Source organism: Chiloscyllium punctatum, chromosome 10 (genome assembly GCF_047496795.1).
Source record: "Chiloscyllium punctatum isolate Juve2018m chromosome 10, sChiPun1.3, whole genome shotgun sequence".
Lineage (NCBI taxonomy): Eukaryota > Metazoa > Chordata > Chondrichthyes > Orectolobiformes > Hemiscylliidae > Chiloscyllium > Chiloscyllium punctatum.
The window spans coordinates 73,144,783-73,164,288 of record NC_092748.1 but is presented as its reverse complement, the minus strand read 5'-3'; the positions used below and the strand labels follow the sequence as shown (position 1 = coordinate 73,164,288).

The following is a 19,506-nucleotide window of genomic DNA, read 5'->3' as shown; positions in this document are numbered from 1 at the left end:
TGGAGAATATGGATATGCTACATTTGGATTTTCAGAAGGCAATTCATTAGTGCAGCACAGAATGTTAAGTAAACAAAATTTGAATATGTGGGACTGAGGATAAAATACTGGCATTGATTGAATTAATGTCCTAGTAAAGATTTAATATTGTTTAACAGACAGAAAGCAGAGAGCAAAAATAAACAGGTCTGAAATGTAGACTGTTACTAGCGGGAGATCAATGAAGGGGCATAGCTGTTCACAATTTATATAAATAATTTGGATGCAAAGATCAATTGTAACATTTGAAATTTGCTGATGACACAAAAATAAGCAGAAGCATTGTAAAGAGGGTGCAGGGAGGTTGAAAGCAGATTTGTACAGTCTCAGTGAATGAGAAAGAACATGGCAGATGAAGTGAAATATATTATGAATATGTGTGAATTTATCCACTTCTGTAGAAAAAAAAATGAAGACAGAATATTTTTTAAATGGTGAGAGTTTGGGAAGTACTGGTGCCCAAAGGCATCTGAATATCCTTGTTCACGGGTCATTAAAAGCTAACAAGCATACAACAATCAATAAGGAAAGTTAGGAAACAGATAAAAATTGTTATCTATCCTTCATCACAATGAGACTCAAATACAGTAGTAAAGATATCTTGGTACAATGGATTATAGCCTTGTTGAGATCACACCTGGAGTATTGTGTATAGTTTGGTTTCTTTATCTTAGCCATTTGTCTTAGAATTTCCAGTAACATGTCGCTGTGGTGAATGATGTTTCGAAGGTTAGAGTGAAACAGAAGCAGGAGACTTATTACATAATTCAAGGAATAAATGCCTTTTATATTTACAAATCAAACAGCTAGAATTACTTTCAGTAAATGGGAGGATAATGCTTTATGAAATAAATGCTGAGTTTTGGTTGATTAAAATGGTCCAAAATTTAAACAGGTCAGGCAGCATCTGTGGAGAGGAATGTTACAAATGTATGAATCTTTCAGAGTTTAGGAAAGATTGTAATATATTAGACTTTAAGCAAGTGAAAGGGAAACGGGAAGGGTGGAGAAAGGAAAAAAGGGTAAGGTCTCTGATAGGATGAAGAGCAGGAGAGATTAAATGACAGCAGGTTTCATTGGTACATAGCCAAAGTCAATGGCAATAGGTACAGAAACAAAAGATGTTCCCTGATCGTATGAGAGTGGCTGAACAATAACTTCTCGAAGGCAATGTCAAGGAATTAAGAGGAAAAAAAGAATGGTCAAAAACAAACCAATTCAAAGAAAAAATGAACAAAATTGAGGCAGATGTTATGACCTACAGTAGTTAAATTCAGTGAGTCAAGGAGGCAGTGGAGTACGAAGTTGAAAGATTAAGCTAGCATTTCTTGCTTATGTTGAGCTTCATTGGAACATGAGTCGATGAATGACAAAAAAGAGAGCAAAGAGAACAAAGACCAGCCAGCCTTACCTGCTGAGTATTTACCGCATTTTCAGTTTATATTTCATATATTCCAGCATCTCCAACATTATGCACTTGCATTGGAACCTTATCCAAGACTGTAAGAAAAACCTAAGCTTACTAGACTTAAATGTGTAGGTTTATTAAGAATTGAGGTTTCAGCCAGTGTAATAGAATCATAAAGATAACAGGCAACTTGTATATTTACATGGGCCATTTTGCTATAACATGTGGTAGGGCAAAGGGGAATTCGTTCTAACACGATTAACAAATTGGGGACACTGTTTCAAAAGCACAAATTTTTAAGACATGTGTTGGCTGTTATGCAGTTACATCACCAACACTAATTGCTGTGTCGAAAATATGATTTTTCTATAATACACAAGAATGCTACCATTGTGTTATAGAAATCTACCCTACATTCCTTCTAACATAATAAAACTTCCCTCAGTACTTCACAGCTGAATTATAAAGAAGATTGTAAGTTTGACACCATACTGTATAAGGCAATATTCCAGCAGTAAACAAGAAAGCTTGGCCAAAGTGTAGATTTTAAGAGGCATCTTAAAGAAGAAATATATGGTGGCAAGGTAGAGAGGTTTATGTAAGGAATTTGATTTAAGCTACACAACTGAATGTCCAGACACCAATGATGGATAATTACATTTGGAGATGCTCAAACAAAAATAAGTCACCCTTCATTTACATGTGCACTGTACATGGATTATGACTAGCCAGCTCAAAGCTAGTCCCTCAACTGAGGACACCCTCTGAATCTCCTGTTTATATCTGTCAGCCACGGCTCCCTGATTGACCCATGTTAACAATCCCAATCAAGAATCTCACAGTCAACGAGATCTACCTAGCATGGTTCCAATCACTATATCGACAGATCAGAGTTATGTCAGCGCAATTACCTCAGAACACAGAACATTCAGCACAAGATCAGTCCCTTCAATCAACCAACTATGATGTCATTCTAAACTAACCCAATCTGCCCGTAGATGGTCCATATTCCTCTAATCCCTGTCAGTTCATGAGACAAAATGCCTCTTAAACATTACTACTGTTTCTGCTTCTACAGCCTCCACTGGCAGTGTGCTCCAGGCACCTACCACCCTCTGTATTAAAAAAAAAGCCTGCTTCCATCATCTCCTTTCACGTTTCCTCTCTCACCTTAAACCCCCTGATATTTGACATTTAGAATCATAGAATCTCTCCATTCAGCCCACTGAGTCCACACTGCCCCTCCAAAGAGCACCCCAATCAGCCGCATCCCCCTACCTTATCCCTGTCATCTTGTATTTCCAATAGCTAATCCACATAGCCTGCACCTCTCTGGATACTATGGACAATTTAGCATAGCTTCTATCAGGGTTGTTTCTCAGCCTCCAAAAAGCTAGTGAAAACAATCCAAGTCTTTCCAAACTCTCCTTATAGCTAATACACTCCAGGTAACATCCAGGTAAACCTCTTTTGCACCCTCTCCACATACATTCTATAATGTGACAACCAGAACTGTACACTATACTCCAAATGTGGTCTACCTAAATTTTTATACAGCTGCAACATGACTTGCCAAGTTTTATACTCAATGCCCTTTAGCACTTTGGAACTGAAGGAAATTAGACACAGGATGGGAGATGCCCTTGAGGGACCTGAAATCAGGAATGAGAGTAACCAGGAGCCAATATGCATCAGCAAGTACAAGGGTGTTGCTGTAGTTAGATCATACTGAGACTGTCTTCAAATTAGTAAGCAGTAACCTTAATTAAGTATTTACACTATATACATGGTAAGTAGAAGAGAGCATTTCTAGGTTCTTGCTGACTCATTCCAAGTTCCAAATGTGTCTTGCTCATAAGCAGACATCACTGATTACATTTTATTGTGCTACTAAATATAATATATAACGGTTATCCTACAATAGCTGACTGGCACTCAGTGTGAATAAGGGTATGAGTAGCAGAATTTTGAATAACATCAAAGTTATGGTGAGTTGAATGCAGGGCACAAATATTTGTATTTTTTGAGGGCTACTTTTACATTCTTGCTAATTCCTTTATTTGATGATGGCATTTACTAACATTACTTTCGCCATTTCTATGGCATAAAGGGTATTTGAACTCGCACAGGAACTGAATTCAAGGGACTCATTAATACTGTATCCTGAACAATTATCAACCCTATTAAAATTAAAGCTACAACACCCAAGGCAAGCATTAAATTCCAAGTTGCTACAGTTTTTAAGTTGGCACAAGATAACATGCATACCAAAGCAACAAAAAGTTTTTGCAAAATAATTGGTGCACTTAGTACTCAAAAGGCCATCCTTTAAACACACCTTCTGAAGCCTGGGAGATGTGTTTTCATCACGTGTAGAAAGGTGAATACTTTAACCAGACATTTGCTACACTTCTTACTGCATGTCAAGTTTAAATGTAACTATTGACAGTATTCATTACAATAGAATGCATTACATTTTCTCTCTCTAATTTCTGAACAAGTGCAACATTAAACTAACGATTCATTTGTTCATATTCATTTGTAAGCGTGATTCAGTGACCAGGTCTCAGTTCCTGATTAGCTAAGTATTTCTTGTTGGACAGATTTAAAATGGCGAGTTTTGAGAAGATTTGTAGCTTAGGTTGAGGTTTTGGATGTAGGTTTGCTCACTGAGCTGAAAGGTTCATTCCAGACATTTCATTGCCTTACTAGGTAACATCTTCAGTGGACCTCATGCGAAGAAATGCTGAAACTTCCTGCTTTCTATTTATATGTTTGGGTTTCTTTGGGTGGTGATGTCATTTCCTTTGGTGATGCTATTTCTTGTGGTGAAATCCCTTTCTGTTCCTTTTCTCAGGGGATAGTAGATGGGGTCTAACTTGATGTGTTTGTTGATAGAGTTCTGGTTGGAATGCCATGCTTCTAGGAATTCTCATGCATGTCTTTGTTTGGCTTGTCCTAGGATGGATGTATTGTCCCAGTCGAAGTAGTGGCCTCCCTCTTATGGGTTTGTTTACAAAATTTAGAATTAGCTTTATTGTCATGTACTCACATGAGTACAACGAAATATTGACAAGTTGCCACTTTTGGTGCCATTTTAGATACAATGGTACCTAGATACAGGTTCTTAATTGCAAATTTTGAGAAAAAAAACTAAAAAAAGAAAATCTAAAATCTAGTATTATTTTTCTAATTTATTGCTATGATCTATAAAGAAATAAAAACTTCAGAATAACAGTCCTCCAACCAAGTCCATGCCAGATCTCACAATGGAGGCCATGCTAGGCTAAGAGGCCACCATGCCAGGTCACCAAGAAACCATCATGTGGGCCATGGAGACACTGCCACGCTGGGCTACCAAGATATCATCAGAACAGGCCACCAGGTGACTGCTATGCTGGGCATCCTAGTCTGTGCTGAAGCTGAGTCCAGGGCCATGCTGAGGCCAGGAGGTTGTCAATGTCGCTCAATAACGGGAGTCAAGAACAAAGAAGGAGGAAAAAAAATGAAAAGGAGAGAAAAATGAAGAAAAGGAACAGATGGAGCACTTAAACTCTGGCTGAAGAGTCCTACTCCGCTGCCCCTCTTGGATTACAAAGTTATCTCCACAAAAAGGCTGCAACTAGGATGCTACAATGCAGAGTGGCTGTGATCTCTAGTCTTAAATGACCATCACCTTCCCCCCAAACCATACACACCCACTGAACCTTATGTTTTGCAGACACATAAACACATACATGATGACTGGCAAGGAGGCACATATCTCTGAATGTCTGAGCTGGGGTTCAATACTTGGTTACAGTCCTGCAAGTGACATTATTATGTGATCTTTAGAAAATAAAAGGAGACCTAAGATGGAATGAGCAGAGTATGGGAGACCTTGGTCTCAGTGTGGCACACAGGAGGGTTGATGTCCAAAGTTTGAGATTTGCTGCTCCAGAAGGCCCAGCTCCAGACTCAATCACTTTGACATGGACAGATATAACTGGGAGGTTGGCAGACTGAGAAGGTCACTGGCATAATTTGCACAACATTTCTGCACTTTCTGTACTGAAAGCAATGGGCCAGGGTAAAACTTGGTAAGATCGTGCATCTTGCATCACGACCTTTGCATCTGCTCCTAGGTCATTTCCAATTTAGTATCCATATTGTGTGGGCAGACATTGTGTGGACATTTTTTTCAACAGTTTCTCAACATTGCAGAATTTTGTGGTCTGACACTTAAGAGGGAGGAGACTCAGGCAGTTGTTGAGGATCCTTCACAATCACGTTCCTAACTCTCAGCTTCTTCTCCTAAGAAGGTGGAACCCCTTTTGGTTCTTCATCTGTCTCCATCACTTTTTCTTCTATTGTTAACTGGTGGTCACTTTTAAATTCCCCCCTTAATAACAAAAACTGTTATACTTGAATTAGATACAAGGGGCCCGTGCTGCTTGTTGCTGTGATACTCATTGCATAAAGTACTCTATTAGGGAACAGTTTTGGTATTCATTCAGCTGTTTCATTCTTACATTGTTATTTCAATATGTTAATAAAAATTCAGTCATCAACTCTTATGGGAAATAAATCCCCTTTTTCATTCTTCTTCAATTTTCTCAGATTTTTCTAAAATATATCTCTTATGAGAGCAAAGCCTCCTGAACCTAAAATAAGCAAACTTCCAGAACCAGAAACTCACATGTCAAATTGTGGGATGAAAGTATACTGGTAACAGAACCGGACCTCAATCTACAGGCCTGGACTAATGTTCCAGAGGAATGAGTTCAAATCCCACCATATCAGCTAGTGGAATAATTGTTATCTACGCCAGTTATTCAAACCTTTGAGATACCTTACCCTTCAAAGGTAATCTGAGCTAGACCCAGGCACTCAAACATATGAGCAACAAGTGAAGGTAGCTGTTTCACTCTCCAACTATGCCTTAGCAACCCAGGTTGTATTTGGCATTAATAGGATCTTGCCGAAAAGACGTTCTACCCATCATACGAATGAGTGATACCATATAAGAATTTCAGACATTTAGGGCATTAATCTAAAAGCTTGGCAGATATTCATTCTGCTATTCTCAACAACCTTACCTAACCAGTCACTCTTGCAAAACTCATATAGTGTCCAGCATCAGAAATGATTTTGCAGTTGGACAACAATTGTTGGACAACAGGGTAATCAGCAGTCTGTGGAGATTTGTAGTGACAAACAATTTAGGATTGGTATTCTTGCATGTACTAGAAGCTACATTTTTGAATTCACATTAGTCATATTCTTTGCAGACAAAAAAGAACACTTATGCCCACTGTGCTTGTTTCAACTCAACAAAATAAAGTAGAAATCAATGGGAAGATCAGAATGGAGTCATCCGCCAAAAGCATCGACAAATCAATAGAAGATCCATCATGTGTTGCTTAAAAACAATTGGAAATCTCAGGATTTTCTTAATTCTGACATGGTTAAAGTTAACTGCCAATTGATATAGTAGAACTCTGAGGAACTGAACCCCATGTTTACTGATACCAAATAGCTTTCAAAGCTCTACATAAAGCAGGGGTACTGTTCTTAGTTTATCCATAGTGTCTCAGCTGTTTGCAACATCTAGAACAACTGAGATATTCTGAAGACCTCGCGTTTGTCAGTTAAGATGTAATCTCATAATAGATGGATATATTAACAGAAATTTTCCCAGTCTGTATCTGTACAGCTAATGAACAGACTGGAGCAAGGCAGAACGTAACTAAAAATTGAATTTGCTAATGCAATTTCCTTTATGTGAGTGCCTCATATTTAGTATGAGGCTGGTGTGCAACTGGCCCTAATAGTTTCAATTTTATCTGAGAATTACACTAAGTCAAAATCACACAACACCAGGTTATAGTTCAACAGGTTTAATTGGAAGCACACCAGCTTTCGGAGCATCGCTCCTTCATCGGGTGATTGTGGAGGACACAATTGTAAGGCACAGAATTTATAGCAAACATTTACAGTGTAATGTAAGTGAAATTATACATTGAAAAATACTTTGATTGTCTGTTGAGTCTTTCATCTGTTCAAACACCATGATAGTTTCACTTCTTTCATGTGTAAATCACAAAACCTTCTTTTAAAAGTTGCATTCTCAGATTAACTGTAACAATTGTGTTAGCTAGACAATATGTTGAAGGTTCTGGATTAGTGGTGCTGGAAGAGCACAGCAGTTCAGGCAGCATCCAAGGAGCAGTGAAATCAACGTTTCGGCCAAAATCCCTTCATCAGGAATAAAGGCAGTGAGCCTGAAGCGTGGAAAGGTAAGCTAGAGGAGGGTGGGGGTGGGGAGAAAGTAGCATAGAGTACAATGGGTGAGTGGGGGAGGGGGATGAAGGTGATAGGTCAGGGAGAAGAGGGTGGAGTGTCGGTAGAAAAGGAGATAGGCAGGTAGGACAAGTCCAGACAAGTCATGGGGACAGTGCTGAGCTGGAAGTTTGGAACTAGGGTGAGGTGGGGGAAGGGGAAATGAGGAAACTGTTGAAGTCCACATTGATGCTCTGGGGTTGAAGTGTTCTGAAGAGGAAGATGAGGCTTTCTTCCTCCAGGCGTCTGGTGGTGAGGGAGCGGCGGTGAAGGAGGCCCAGGACCTCCATGTCCTCAGCAGAGTGGGAGGGGGAGTTGAAATGTTGGGCCACGGGGCGGTGTGGTTGATTGGTTTGGGTGTCCCGGAGATGTTCCCTAAACCGCTCTGCTAGGAGGCGCCCAGTCTCCCCAATGTAGAGGAGACTGTATCGGGAGGGTCTGAATTGACCCCCTTAGAATTAGAGGGGGTCAATTCAGAACAGAAATCCGGAGACATTTCTTCAGCCAGAGAGTGGTGGGCCTGTGGAATTCATTGCCGCAGAGTGCAGTGGAGGCTGGGACGCTAAATGTCTTCAAGACAGAGATTGATAGATTCTTGTTGTCTCGAGGAATTAAGGGGTACGAGGAGAATGCGGGTAAGTGGGGTTGAAATGCCCATCAGCCATGATTGAATGGCGGAGTGGACTCAATGGGCCGAATGGCCTTACTTCCACTCCTATGTCTTATGGTCTTATGGGAGCAACGGATACAATAAATGATATTAGTGGATGTGCAAGTAAAATTTTGATGGATGTGGAAGGCTCCTTTAGGGCCTTGGATAGAGGTGAGGGAGGAGGTGTGGGCGCAGGTTTTACAGTTCCTGCGGTGGCAGGGGAAGGTGCCAGGATGGGAGGGTGGGTGGTAGGGGTGGGGGGGGGGGGGGGGGGGGACGTGGACCTGACCAAGTAGTCACGGAGGGAACGGTGTTTGTGGAAGGCGGAAAGGGGTGGGGAGGGAAACATATCCCTGGTGGTGGGGTCTGTTTGGAGGTGGTGGAAATGTCGGCGGATGACTTGGTTTATGCGAAGGTTGGTAGGGTGGAAGGTGAACACCAGGGGCGTTCTGTCCTTGTTACGATTGGAGGTGCGGGATGTGGATGAGATGCATTGGAGGGTATCTTTAACCACGTGGGAAGGGAAATTGCGGTCTCTAAAGAAGGAGGCATTCTGGTGTGTTCTGTGGTGGAACTGGTCCTCCTAGATCCACAAGCCTGACCACCCTGGCCGACCCATTGTCTCAGCATGCTCCTGCCCCACTGAACTCATCTCTACCTAGCTCGACACTGTCCTATCCCCCCTAGTCCAGGAACTCCCCACATACGTTCGAGACACCACCCACCTCCACCTCCTCCAAGACTTCCATTTCCCCGGCCCCCCAACGCCTCATCTTCACCATGGATATCCAATCCCTCTACACCTCCATCCGCCATGACCAGGGCCTCCAAGCCCTCTGTTTTTTCCTCTCCAGACATCCCCAACAGTACCCTTCCACCGACATTCTCATTTGTTTGGCCGAACTGGTCCTCACCCTTAACAATTTCTCCTTTGAATCCTCCCACTTCCTCCAGACCAAAGGGGTAGCCATGGGCACACGTATGGGCCCCAGCTATGCCTGTCTCTTTGTTGGCTACATAGAGCAGTTGATCTTCCGTAATTACACCGGCACCACTCCCCACCTCTTCCTCTGCTACATTGATGACTGCATTGGCGTCACCTCGTGCTCCCGCGAGGAGGTTGAGCAATTCATCAACTTCACCAACACATTCCCCCCTGACCTTAAATTTACCTGGACCATCTCTGACACCTCCCTCCCCTTCCTGGACCTCTCCATCTCCATTAATGACAACCAACTTGACACTGACATTTTTTAACAAACCCACCGACTCCCACAGCTACCTGGATTACACCTCTTCCCACCCTACCTCTTGCAAAAATGCCATCCCATATTCCCGATTCCTCCACCTCCGCTGTATCTGCTCCCAGGAGGATCAGTTCCACCACAGAACACACCAGATGGCCTCCTTCTTTAGAGACCGCAATTTCCCTTCCCACGTGGTTAAAGATACCCTCCAACGCATCTCGTCCACATTCCGCACCTCCGCCCTCAGACCCCACCCCTCCAACAGGTAACAAGGACAGAACGCCCCTGGTGCTCAACTTCCACCCTACCAACCTTCGCATAAATCAAATCATCCGCCGACATTTCCACCACCTCCAAACAGACCCCACCACCAGGGATATATTATATTCCCTCCCCACCCCTTTCCGCCTTCCACAAAGACCGTTCCCTCTGTGACTACCTGGTCAGGTCCACGCCCACCCCCCCCCCCCCCCCCACCCACAACCCACCCTGGCACCTTCCCCTGCCACCGCAGGAACCGTAAAACCTGCGCCCGCACCTCCTCCCTCACCTCCATCCAAAGGAGCTTTCTACATCCATCAAAGTTTTACTTGCACATCCACTAATATCATTTATTGTATCTGTTGCTCCGATATGGTCTCCTCTACATTGGGGAGAGTGGGCGCCTCCTAGCAGAGCGCTTTAGGGACCATCTCCGGGACACCCGCACCAGTCAACCACACTGCCCAGTGGCCCAACATTTCAACTCCCCCTCCCACTCAGCCAAGGACATAGAGGTCCTGGGCCTCCTTCACCGCCGCTCCCTCACCACCAGACACCTGGAGGAAGAACGCCTCATCTTCCGCTTCAGAACACTTCAACCCAGGGCATCAATGTGGACTTCAACAGTTTACTCATTTCCCCTTCCCCCACCTCACCCTAGTTCTAAACTTCCAGCTCAGCATTGTCCCTATGACTTGTCCGGACTTGTCCTACCTGCCTATCTCCTTTTCCACCTATCCTCTCCACCCTCCCCTCCCTGACTATCACCTTCATCCCCTCCCCCACTCACCCATTGTACTCCATGCTACTTTCTCCCCACCCCCACCCTCCTCTAGCTTATCTCTCCACGCTTCAGGCTCACTGCCTTTATTCCTGATGAAGGACTTTTGCCCGAAACGTCGATTTCACTCCTCCTTGGATGCTGCCTGAACTGCTGTGCTCTTCCAGCACCACTAATCTACTATCTGGTTTCCAGCATCTGCAGTCATTGTTTTTACCTAATATGTTGAAGGTGTTAGCCCCATGTGTTCTGTCTATGCCATGATGTTTAGATTGATTCTAATCTAAAAAGTGAGATAACAGAGTTTTACATGAACTCATGCAGTTTTTGAGCAAAGTACAAAATAACTCTGCAAGTACAAATTCACCCACACAACATATGTGTGCATGTGGGTCTTTGTGTGTGTGTGTGTGTGTGTCTGTCTGTCTGGGTTGGGGATAGTGAATGTGAGAGAGAATGTATATGTGTGTGTAGTGAGTGTAGAGTGTCTAAGTCTGTGCATGTGAGAGTGTGGGAGTGTGTGCGTGTGTCCTGGGGTGGGAGGTTGTGAATGTCTGTGAGACAGTGTATATGTGTGTGCATGAGTATAGAGTGGTCTAAGTCTCTGAGAGGATGCATATGAGAGTGTGGGAGTGTGTGTGTCTGTAAGGGTGTGTGTGTGAGTGTCTGTGTATATGTGTGTCCGTGTGCATGTGTGTAGATAGGAGTGTGTGTGTGTATAGTGCAATGGTGGTCACCTGTAATGTGACATGAACCCAAGGTCCCGATCGATGCCCTCCCTATGGGTATGGAACTTAGCTATCGGCCTCTGCTCGGCCACTTTTCGCTGCTGCCTGTCCCGAAGTCCACCTTGGAGGATGGTCACCTAAAGGTCCATAAGTTCCATATCCATAGGGAGGGCCTCAACCAGAACCTTTGGTTCATGCTACACCACAGATGACCGCCATTGCACTATACACACATACAGTCACACAAATGCACACATATATTTTGTGGGGTGAATTTGTACTTGCAGAGTTACATTATACTTTGCTCAAAAACTGCATGAATTCATGTAAAACTCTGTTATCTCACTTTTTAGATTACAATCAATCTAAACATCATGGCATAGACAGAGAACACAAGGGGCTAACTCCTTCAACGTATTGTCTAGCTAACACTAATTGTTAGTTAACCTGAGAATGTAACTTTTAAAAAAAGGTTTTGTGATTTACACATGAAAGAAGTGAAACTATCATGGTATTTGAACAGATGAAAGACTCAACAGACAATCAAGGTATTTTTCAATGTATAATTTCAGTTACATCACACTGTAAGTTTTTGCTATAAATTCTGTGCCTTACAGTTGTGTCCTCCACAACCACTTGATGAAGGAGCGGCGCTCCGAAAGCTAGTGCTTCCAATTAAACCCGTTGGACTATAACCTGGTGTTGTGTGATTTTTAACTTTGTACACCCCAATTCAACCCCGGCATCTCCAAATCATGGAAACAAAATCAGCTATACAATACAATTGGTCTGACATTTCTGTCATATCATAGAAAGGGCAAAGACAAGATTTAATGGGAAGTGCATGGATATCATCTGAACAGAAGAATAATGCGTTTACAAAAGTTCTTGATTATCAGTGAACTAGAAAAGTCATGAAAATGATCACAATACCGAGCAGAGGTTTAGGATCACAACATCTGGTAGAATAAGTAGACTTCTTTGAGACAGTTTGGTGTACTTGTAAATTGTATTTTGTTTTAATCCTCTATTTTATTCCTCTTTAATTAATCCAAACCATAACAACAATATTCTTTGTATATATTTTCTGATGAATGAGATATGTTCTTATCTCTGCAAAAGAAGGGGCACATTGTGGGATCACTTTAACAGACTAAGTGAACAGTCACTTTTAGTGCAGTGATGTGATTACTCTATTGGCCACGTACTACAGGAACAAATAATGTAAATATATAACCTCTGCTTCATCTTTCTATTATGATGTCAGCCAAGGGACCTGTGCATGCAGGTCATCGAAATAAAGACAAGTTTGTGAGCAAATGATTTGTGCAGAATACTCGCTTGATATAACAATTCCCACAATTCATGCCACACCACTTCCTGTTCATTCTAATCAATTTTGCAAACATCCAATCATGGAAAGTACCATTAAAAAGCAGTTAGCAACCAAATCAAAGTGTATAATGGTTCCATTAAATAGCACTCATGGCATTGTTTAAGTGTGTATATCAGCTGAAGTGTTGAGCTCCAAAACTGCAGTATTAACACACATGATGATTGATATTACAACATGCCTACTCTGTATACTTTCAACAGATGTTCTCACTGAAATGGGACTGGGTATGACTTGCATGAACATTGTGGGGAAAAAGAAAGAGCTGAATTTGGCAGTTTGTTATGTCACAAGGCATATTCCATGACCAGTATTGTGTCCATGTAAGATACAGATACAACAAAAGGCTGAAAATTCAATTTTAAAAAATCAACGTTGCCTATTTATTGATATTTACTTTGAAATAATCAGATTGCAAAAGATTCTTGTTTTTAACAATACAACCATAAGTAGGAAACACTAATTACAGAAAGTCTTTTTACTCCACAGTATTTATAAACTGATTCAGAAATACAAAAAGACAACAAAAACCACAATGCAGACAAATTAAGATAGGAAAGTGAAAATTTTAAATAAAAACTATCACCAGTTTTGAAATGTAACATGTGACAATCTAAACTGTGTACAGCAACTAATTTTAACCAAGTTACATGCATTGGACAAACACATCAGCAAGTTTTGCAGGTTCAAAGAAATATACAACAGCTAATCTAGTATTATTTCTTGCCTTTAAAATGTCTTTACAGATACAGTGATTTACTACATACAGACCACTTTTTAGTTTAAGCCATTCAAAAATGACTGACTCTTCCCAAAAGCTCAAGACAATGAACACCAAATTAATTTGTACTTAAAGTATCTACTATTAAGGGCCTGCAAATTCTGACGTATGAAGAACCAACTCCTTGAGGGAATAGTCTAAAATGAATGATTGTGTTCTACATCATTAACACACAGTGGAGGTGTTGTGGTAGAAAATTACATAAAATTATGTATATGCAAATTTATATTCACAGATACTCGTAATTTATAAAGGAAATAACACTGTTGTAAAAACAATGAAACACTATTATGGAAATGTATATAAATTACTGTGGGTTATAAAGCATATAAAAGTAATGCATCTAAATAATTATACAGGGCGACCGCTGTATCCGCGGGTCTGGTTACTGTGGTTTCAGTTACCAGTGGGTTATCACAACCCGAACATATTACATGGAACATCCAGAACCAGGGACCAATGGGCTGCTGGGGAGGTATATTTCCCACTTAAATGAATGGGTTTGCTACTATCCGCGATTTTGGGCATTCGCGATAGGTCTTGGAACATATCTCCCCACGGGTACAGCGGGACTACTGTACATTAGAACTTACTGTACATAATGCAGATTGGCATGTCAAATAATACACATATACTTCAGAAGTCGCTGAAAGCAAAGCTAGCATCATATGACACAATTAATATCGGAGAGCTGCTCGAGCTTTGTCAAGAATCTCTTTTCTCATTTTTGGATAATTGGGATGGGCGCTTAGTACCTGCCAAAACAAAATAATATATTTCATTTGTTTGAAATTATAAATGTTTATTCAAAATTAAAAATATTAAATCTCCTTAGTTGCTGTGACTAGGCAACAACTTTAAAGGAAAAGTGAACAGCTATACCTAACTTGCAACAATTTCAATATGCAACAGTGATACAATTCATTTGCTTCCAGTATTTCTAATAAACTAATAAATTATTCAGATTAATAAAATTAAAATATTGTGGATGCAGGAAATCTGAAACAAACAGAGTGCTGGAGAAATTCAGCAGGTCTTACAGCATCTGTGGAGAGAAAATGTTAACAGTACAAGTCTGGTATCATTTCTTCATCAATGTACCGCTATTTTTTTATTCCCAAATCAATTAATTATTTTATAAATGTTATTACATTTCTTTCCTGATTCTTTTCTTTCATTAACTTTTGCCATTGTAATATTTTTAAGCCCCATATTTGCAACCTCTGTCAACAGAAATATCACTTCAATGTGATTTATTGATTTTTAAAATTCCCAGCATTGCTCTGAGGAGCCTTTGCTTTTTCCCAGTCTTTGACAGATGCTATTCAATATCACTGCCCTGTTCTTCAGACCTCATCATTTTCTCAGGCAATAGTGCAAATCAATTTTATGGAATGTTATTTGTCGATAATAATCCTGTACCATTTTAATCTGAAATCTTAAGAGTGAGAATGAGTCTGCAATATTTGCAATTTTCTAAAGCTGAGAATCACAACTGAATTTTAATTCTTGTTTACAATTCAAATTTCTTTGTTTCTTAGTGAGGGAATTAATGCTAACCCACAAGAATTTAAAAAGGTGTCTGCAGAATTCTAAACCCATGGTTAAAAACAATAGTTGACAAGTGCCGAAATTCAAGTCCTTCAAGATCTCGAAGAGTGAAATAGAACTTTATACTGTATTTAGTTTACTTCAACAGAACCTCAAATCCTACTCAAAACTCAAATGATCTGCGATTTGGAAAGGACACATTTACATACACATGATATACTGTATTACAGCAATAAAAATTACCCTTTGAAATTTATTGCTGATATTTAGTGTGCTTTTTAGCTGGTTTAAAATTGTAGTCTGAAAAAAACCTCATTTAATAAATACTTGCAACATAATTCTTAAGTCATATATCTTTTCCAGAAAGTTGTCCAAGGAGACTTATGAAATAAAGATTTGTAAAATTAACATTTTTCCAGTAACAATAGCACCAAATGATATGATGTTATGTTTAAGCATACTAAGCAATTGGACAAGGCAAAGTAGTCAAGGGGTCAAGACCAAGGGACCATGGGTACAACATAGGAACAGGCCACTAATGCCTTCAAGCCTGTTCCATCACTCAACGAGATCAAGCTGATCTGTGGCTGAACTCTATTTACCTGCTTTTGGCTCATATCCCTTAACAGTTTGCTTAACAAAAATGTATATATCTCAGATTTAAAATTAACAACAAATCCGCCATCCACTGCCCTTTTTGAAAGAGAGTTCAAAACATCTGCTGCCTTTGTGTGTTGAAGTGCTTCCTAACATCTCTCCTGAACAATCTGGTCCTAAATTCTCAGAGCATGCCCCAGACTGCAAGAATCCCCAACTAGTGGGAATAATTTATCTGTAACTACCTTTTCTTTTCCTGTTAATATCTTGAAAATAGGCTAGAGAAAACGGGCCTAATATACATAATCACACCTCATATCTTAAACCTTGAAGTCTCAGTATTAATCTTGTAAAGCTATGCTGTACTCCCTCCAAGGCCAATACCCTTCCTCAGGTGTGGTGCCCAGATCTGCTCACAGTAGTCCAAGTGGAGGTTAACCAGGGTTGTGTAATACTGGAGCATAATTTTTGCATATTTAGTCCTTAAGATATAAAGGCCAGCATTGTATTAGTTTTTTGATTTTTTTCTGCACCTATTTGTGACATTTTAATGATCCATGCATCTGAATCTGAACGTCTCTTTGGACATCCACTACATGTTTAAAATCATAGAATCCCTAGTGTGGCAACAGGCCAATTGGCCCAACAAGTCCACACTGACCCTCCGAAGATAATCCCACCCAGACCTATTCCTGTACCCTATTACTTCACATTTCCCCAAACGAATGCACCTAACCTACACATCCCTCAACACTACGGGCAATTCACATGACCAATTCACTTAACCTGCACATCTTTGGACTGTGGGAGGAAACCGGAGCACCTGGAGGAAACCCATGTAGACATGTGGAGAATGTGCAAACTCCACATAGACAGTCACCCAAGGCTGGAATTGAACCCAAGACTCTGGCGCTGTGAGGCAGCAGTACCGACCACTGGGCCACCGTCTTGCCCTCTGTAACTGTATAGCATTTAGAAAATACCCAGATCTATCCTTTTTGGTCCAAATGGATTACTTCATAAGTATTTACACTGAACTCCATCCGATACATTGTTGCCCATTCACTTAGTCCATCAACATCCCTTTATAATTTTACACTACTTACACGGTCTATAATGCCACCTAACTTTGTCTTATCAGCAAATTTGAATATGTGACTTTCTATGAAATTATCCAAGTTGTTAATAAATAATGTGAATAATTAAGGCCCTCACACACATCTTTGTCAGCCAACAGTGGTCACATCCTGCTAATTTGAGTATCAACCCATAATTCTGCTTTCTGTTCCCTGTCACTAAACCAATTACTTAGGCCAAATGACTGAATGTAACAGCTTTAGAAACACAGAGGATAATATTATAAACAGTTATGAGACTATGTAATATACTTCCAGGATTAGTGTTTGAAGTAAAAACAATGCTAACATCCAAGATTAAATGGCATAGATGGGTGAAGGAAAATGGGAATGGTTAATGCTGTTAGAACTGTTGCTTGGTTGTTGGTAAATGTAAAATTCACTAGTTTAGCTAAGTGGCATACTTAAGCGTTGCTTGTGCAATACAGTATTTTTAAAATCAGATATTAAAGTGAAAACAAAGAACAATATTATCACAGTGGATTTGTTACTTACATTTTTGCTTTTGGAAAGGGAAACAATATTACTCTTACGTGAAAGACTCCACTAGCTCACATAAGGGCTGACTGATAAAATAGCACAAACAATACCTAATACAATGTATAAAAGATCTAATACTGTACATCCACCAGTTCCTTCTATCAACAGCAATGTGTGACCTCCTCTAAGAACTCCAAGAGAATGGTTAAACCTGATTACCCCCCATAAAACCATGCTGACTCTGCTCAAGACTTTGACCATGTCCTAGTGCCCTGCTGTATCATTTTAAGTAATAGTTTCTAATATTTTCCCTGTGATAGATGTTAAGCTACTTAGACTGCAATTTTCTGCTTTCTGTGTCACCTTCTTTTTCAATAAAGTAGCCCCATTCAATATTTTATAAACTAACGGAACCATTCCGGAATCAAGGGAGTCTTAGGAAACTAAAACCAATGCATTAACTAGCCCATTAGCCACTTCTGTTCAGACCCTCAGATGAAATCCATCACATCCCAGACACTTGTCAGCCTGGGTTTACTCAGTACAAACCTCTCTAGTGATTGTGATTTTTCTGAGTTCCTCACTCCCTTCCATTTCCTGATTGATTGCTGCTTCTGGGATGTTACTGTAATTCTATCGTGAAAACTGATGCAAAATACTTGTTCAATTCACCTGCCATTTCCTTAATTTCATTTATTAATTCACCAATTTGATTTTATGCGGGTTCATTTAGTTTATTCTTCTTTAACCTTTCTTAGAAGCTCATATTTCTGGTTAGTTTTCTCTCATGATCGAGTTTTCCCTTTTGTTTCGTAACTCTTTGCTTATTTAAAAATATCTGTCACGCTTAGTTTGGTAACAATAAGAACTTTCCTCTTACCATTTGTTTCTATAAATGGACCTTTCCTGTTTGACAATTAAGTCTGGTTGTAAAAAACTTGTACCTTAATCTACTTCATTTTCAGAATTGTAAAGGATCATGTTGCATTCGTCGAAAATCTTAATACTTTTTTACAAAATGAATGACTTCATTGTTTGCAAATGAAATGGTTTATCTTTATTCTGTACTGTCACAAAGTAGAACAATAGGTTATATGCTACTTAGTGTTGTTTAAAAAGAAAACACTGCAGATGCTGGAAATCTGAAACACAGAGAATGCTACAGAAACTCAGCAGGTCTGGCAGCATCTATGGAGAGAGAAACAGAGTTAATGTTAAAGTACAGTATGACTTTTCAACAGAACTAATACTACTTAAATCTGATACAAAAACAAAAATTGCTGGAGAAATTCAGACAGAAATGTTAGCCAGGGAACAAGGTTCATAAAAATGATCCTGGGCTTCCAGTTGCTTGCCACTTCAACAAACCAGTGGTAAATGTAAAATTCACTAGTTCAGCTAAGTGGCATGCTTAAGTGTTCCCTGTTTAAAATTTCTGTCTCATGTCTGCCAAGTGCACCAGGCATAAGCTGGAAGAACTTCATCTTCCACTTGGGTACCTGGAACCTTCAGGATTGAATGTCGAGTTCAATAAATTTTAAGGCCTGAACACCCACTCCTACACTCATCAATTTTCCTGCTCCTCAGATGCTGCCTGACCTGCTGTGTTTTTTCAGCACCACTCTATTCTTGACTGCTTTCAGCACAGCCAGCCCATTTTGACCTACTTACAGTCCCCATTAGCAGCTTTTCTCCTTTGTCTCACTAGCTGTATTCTTCTCTCTCTGGGCTCTGTCTCCACCTTTCCACTTACTCCTTTCCCCCTCCCCCCAGTCTTTAGCATATATGCCACCCTTTCCTAGCCATCAATGCTGAAGAACAGTCATTGGATTCAAAATTAACTTTGCTTTCTCACCACAGTTGCTGCCACACCTGCTGAGTTTCTCCAGCAATTTCTGTAATCGTTTCAGATCATCGGCATCTGCAGTTCTTTATTCTACTTAATGCAGTATTGCAATTAATGTAATTTAGCAGTTTCTATATCTGAGATTTGTTAATGATACTGTCAGAATAAGTATAATCAGTTATTTACAATAACAGATACATAGTATAGAGTAATGATAAAGAACAGTAACTATTTTTACATCTGAATTATATTTATACAATATTGAATGTAGAAAGGAAGTTGTAG

General features: G+C 40.2%; 1 protein-coding gene across 4 annotated transcripts in view; it reads right to left on the bottom strand.

The window, feature by feature from the left end:
* Positions 1-13,184: 13,184 nt before the first annotated feature.
* ttc21b (tetratricopeptide repeat domain 21B) overlaps positions 13,185-19,506 on the bottom strand; it is a 108,397-nt gene continuing 102,075 nt past the window's right edge. For all 4 annotated transcript variants that reach the window (XM_072579500.1, XM_072579496.1, XM_072579498.1 and 1 more), the window contains one exon: positions 13,185-14,366. In XM_072579500.1, the coding sequence (XP_072435601.1) occupies positions 14,289-14,366 (78 nt within the window). In that variant the 3' untranslated portion in view covers positions 13,185-14,288. The remainder of the gene's footprint in view (positions 14,367-19,506) is intronic.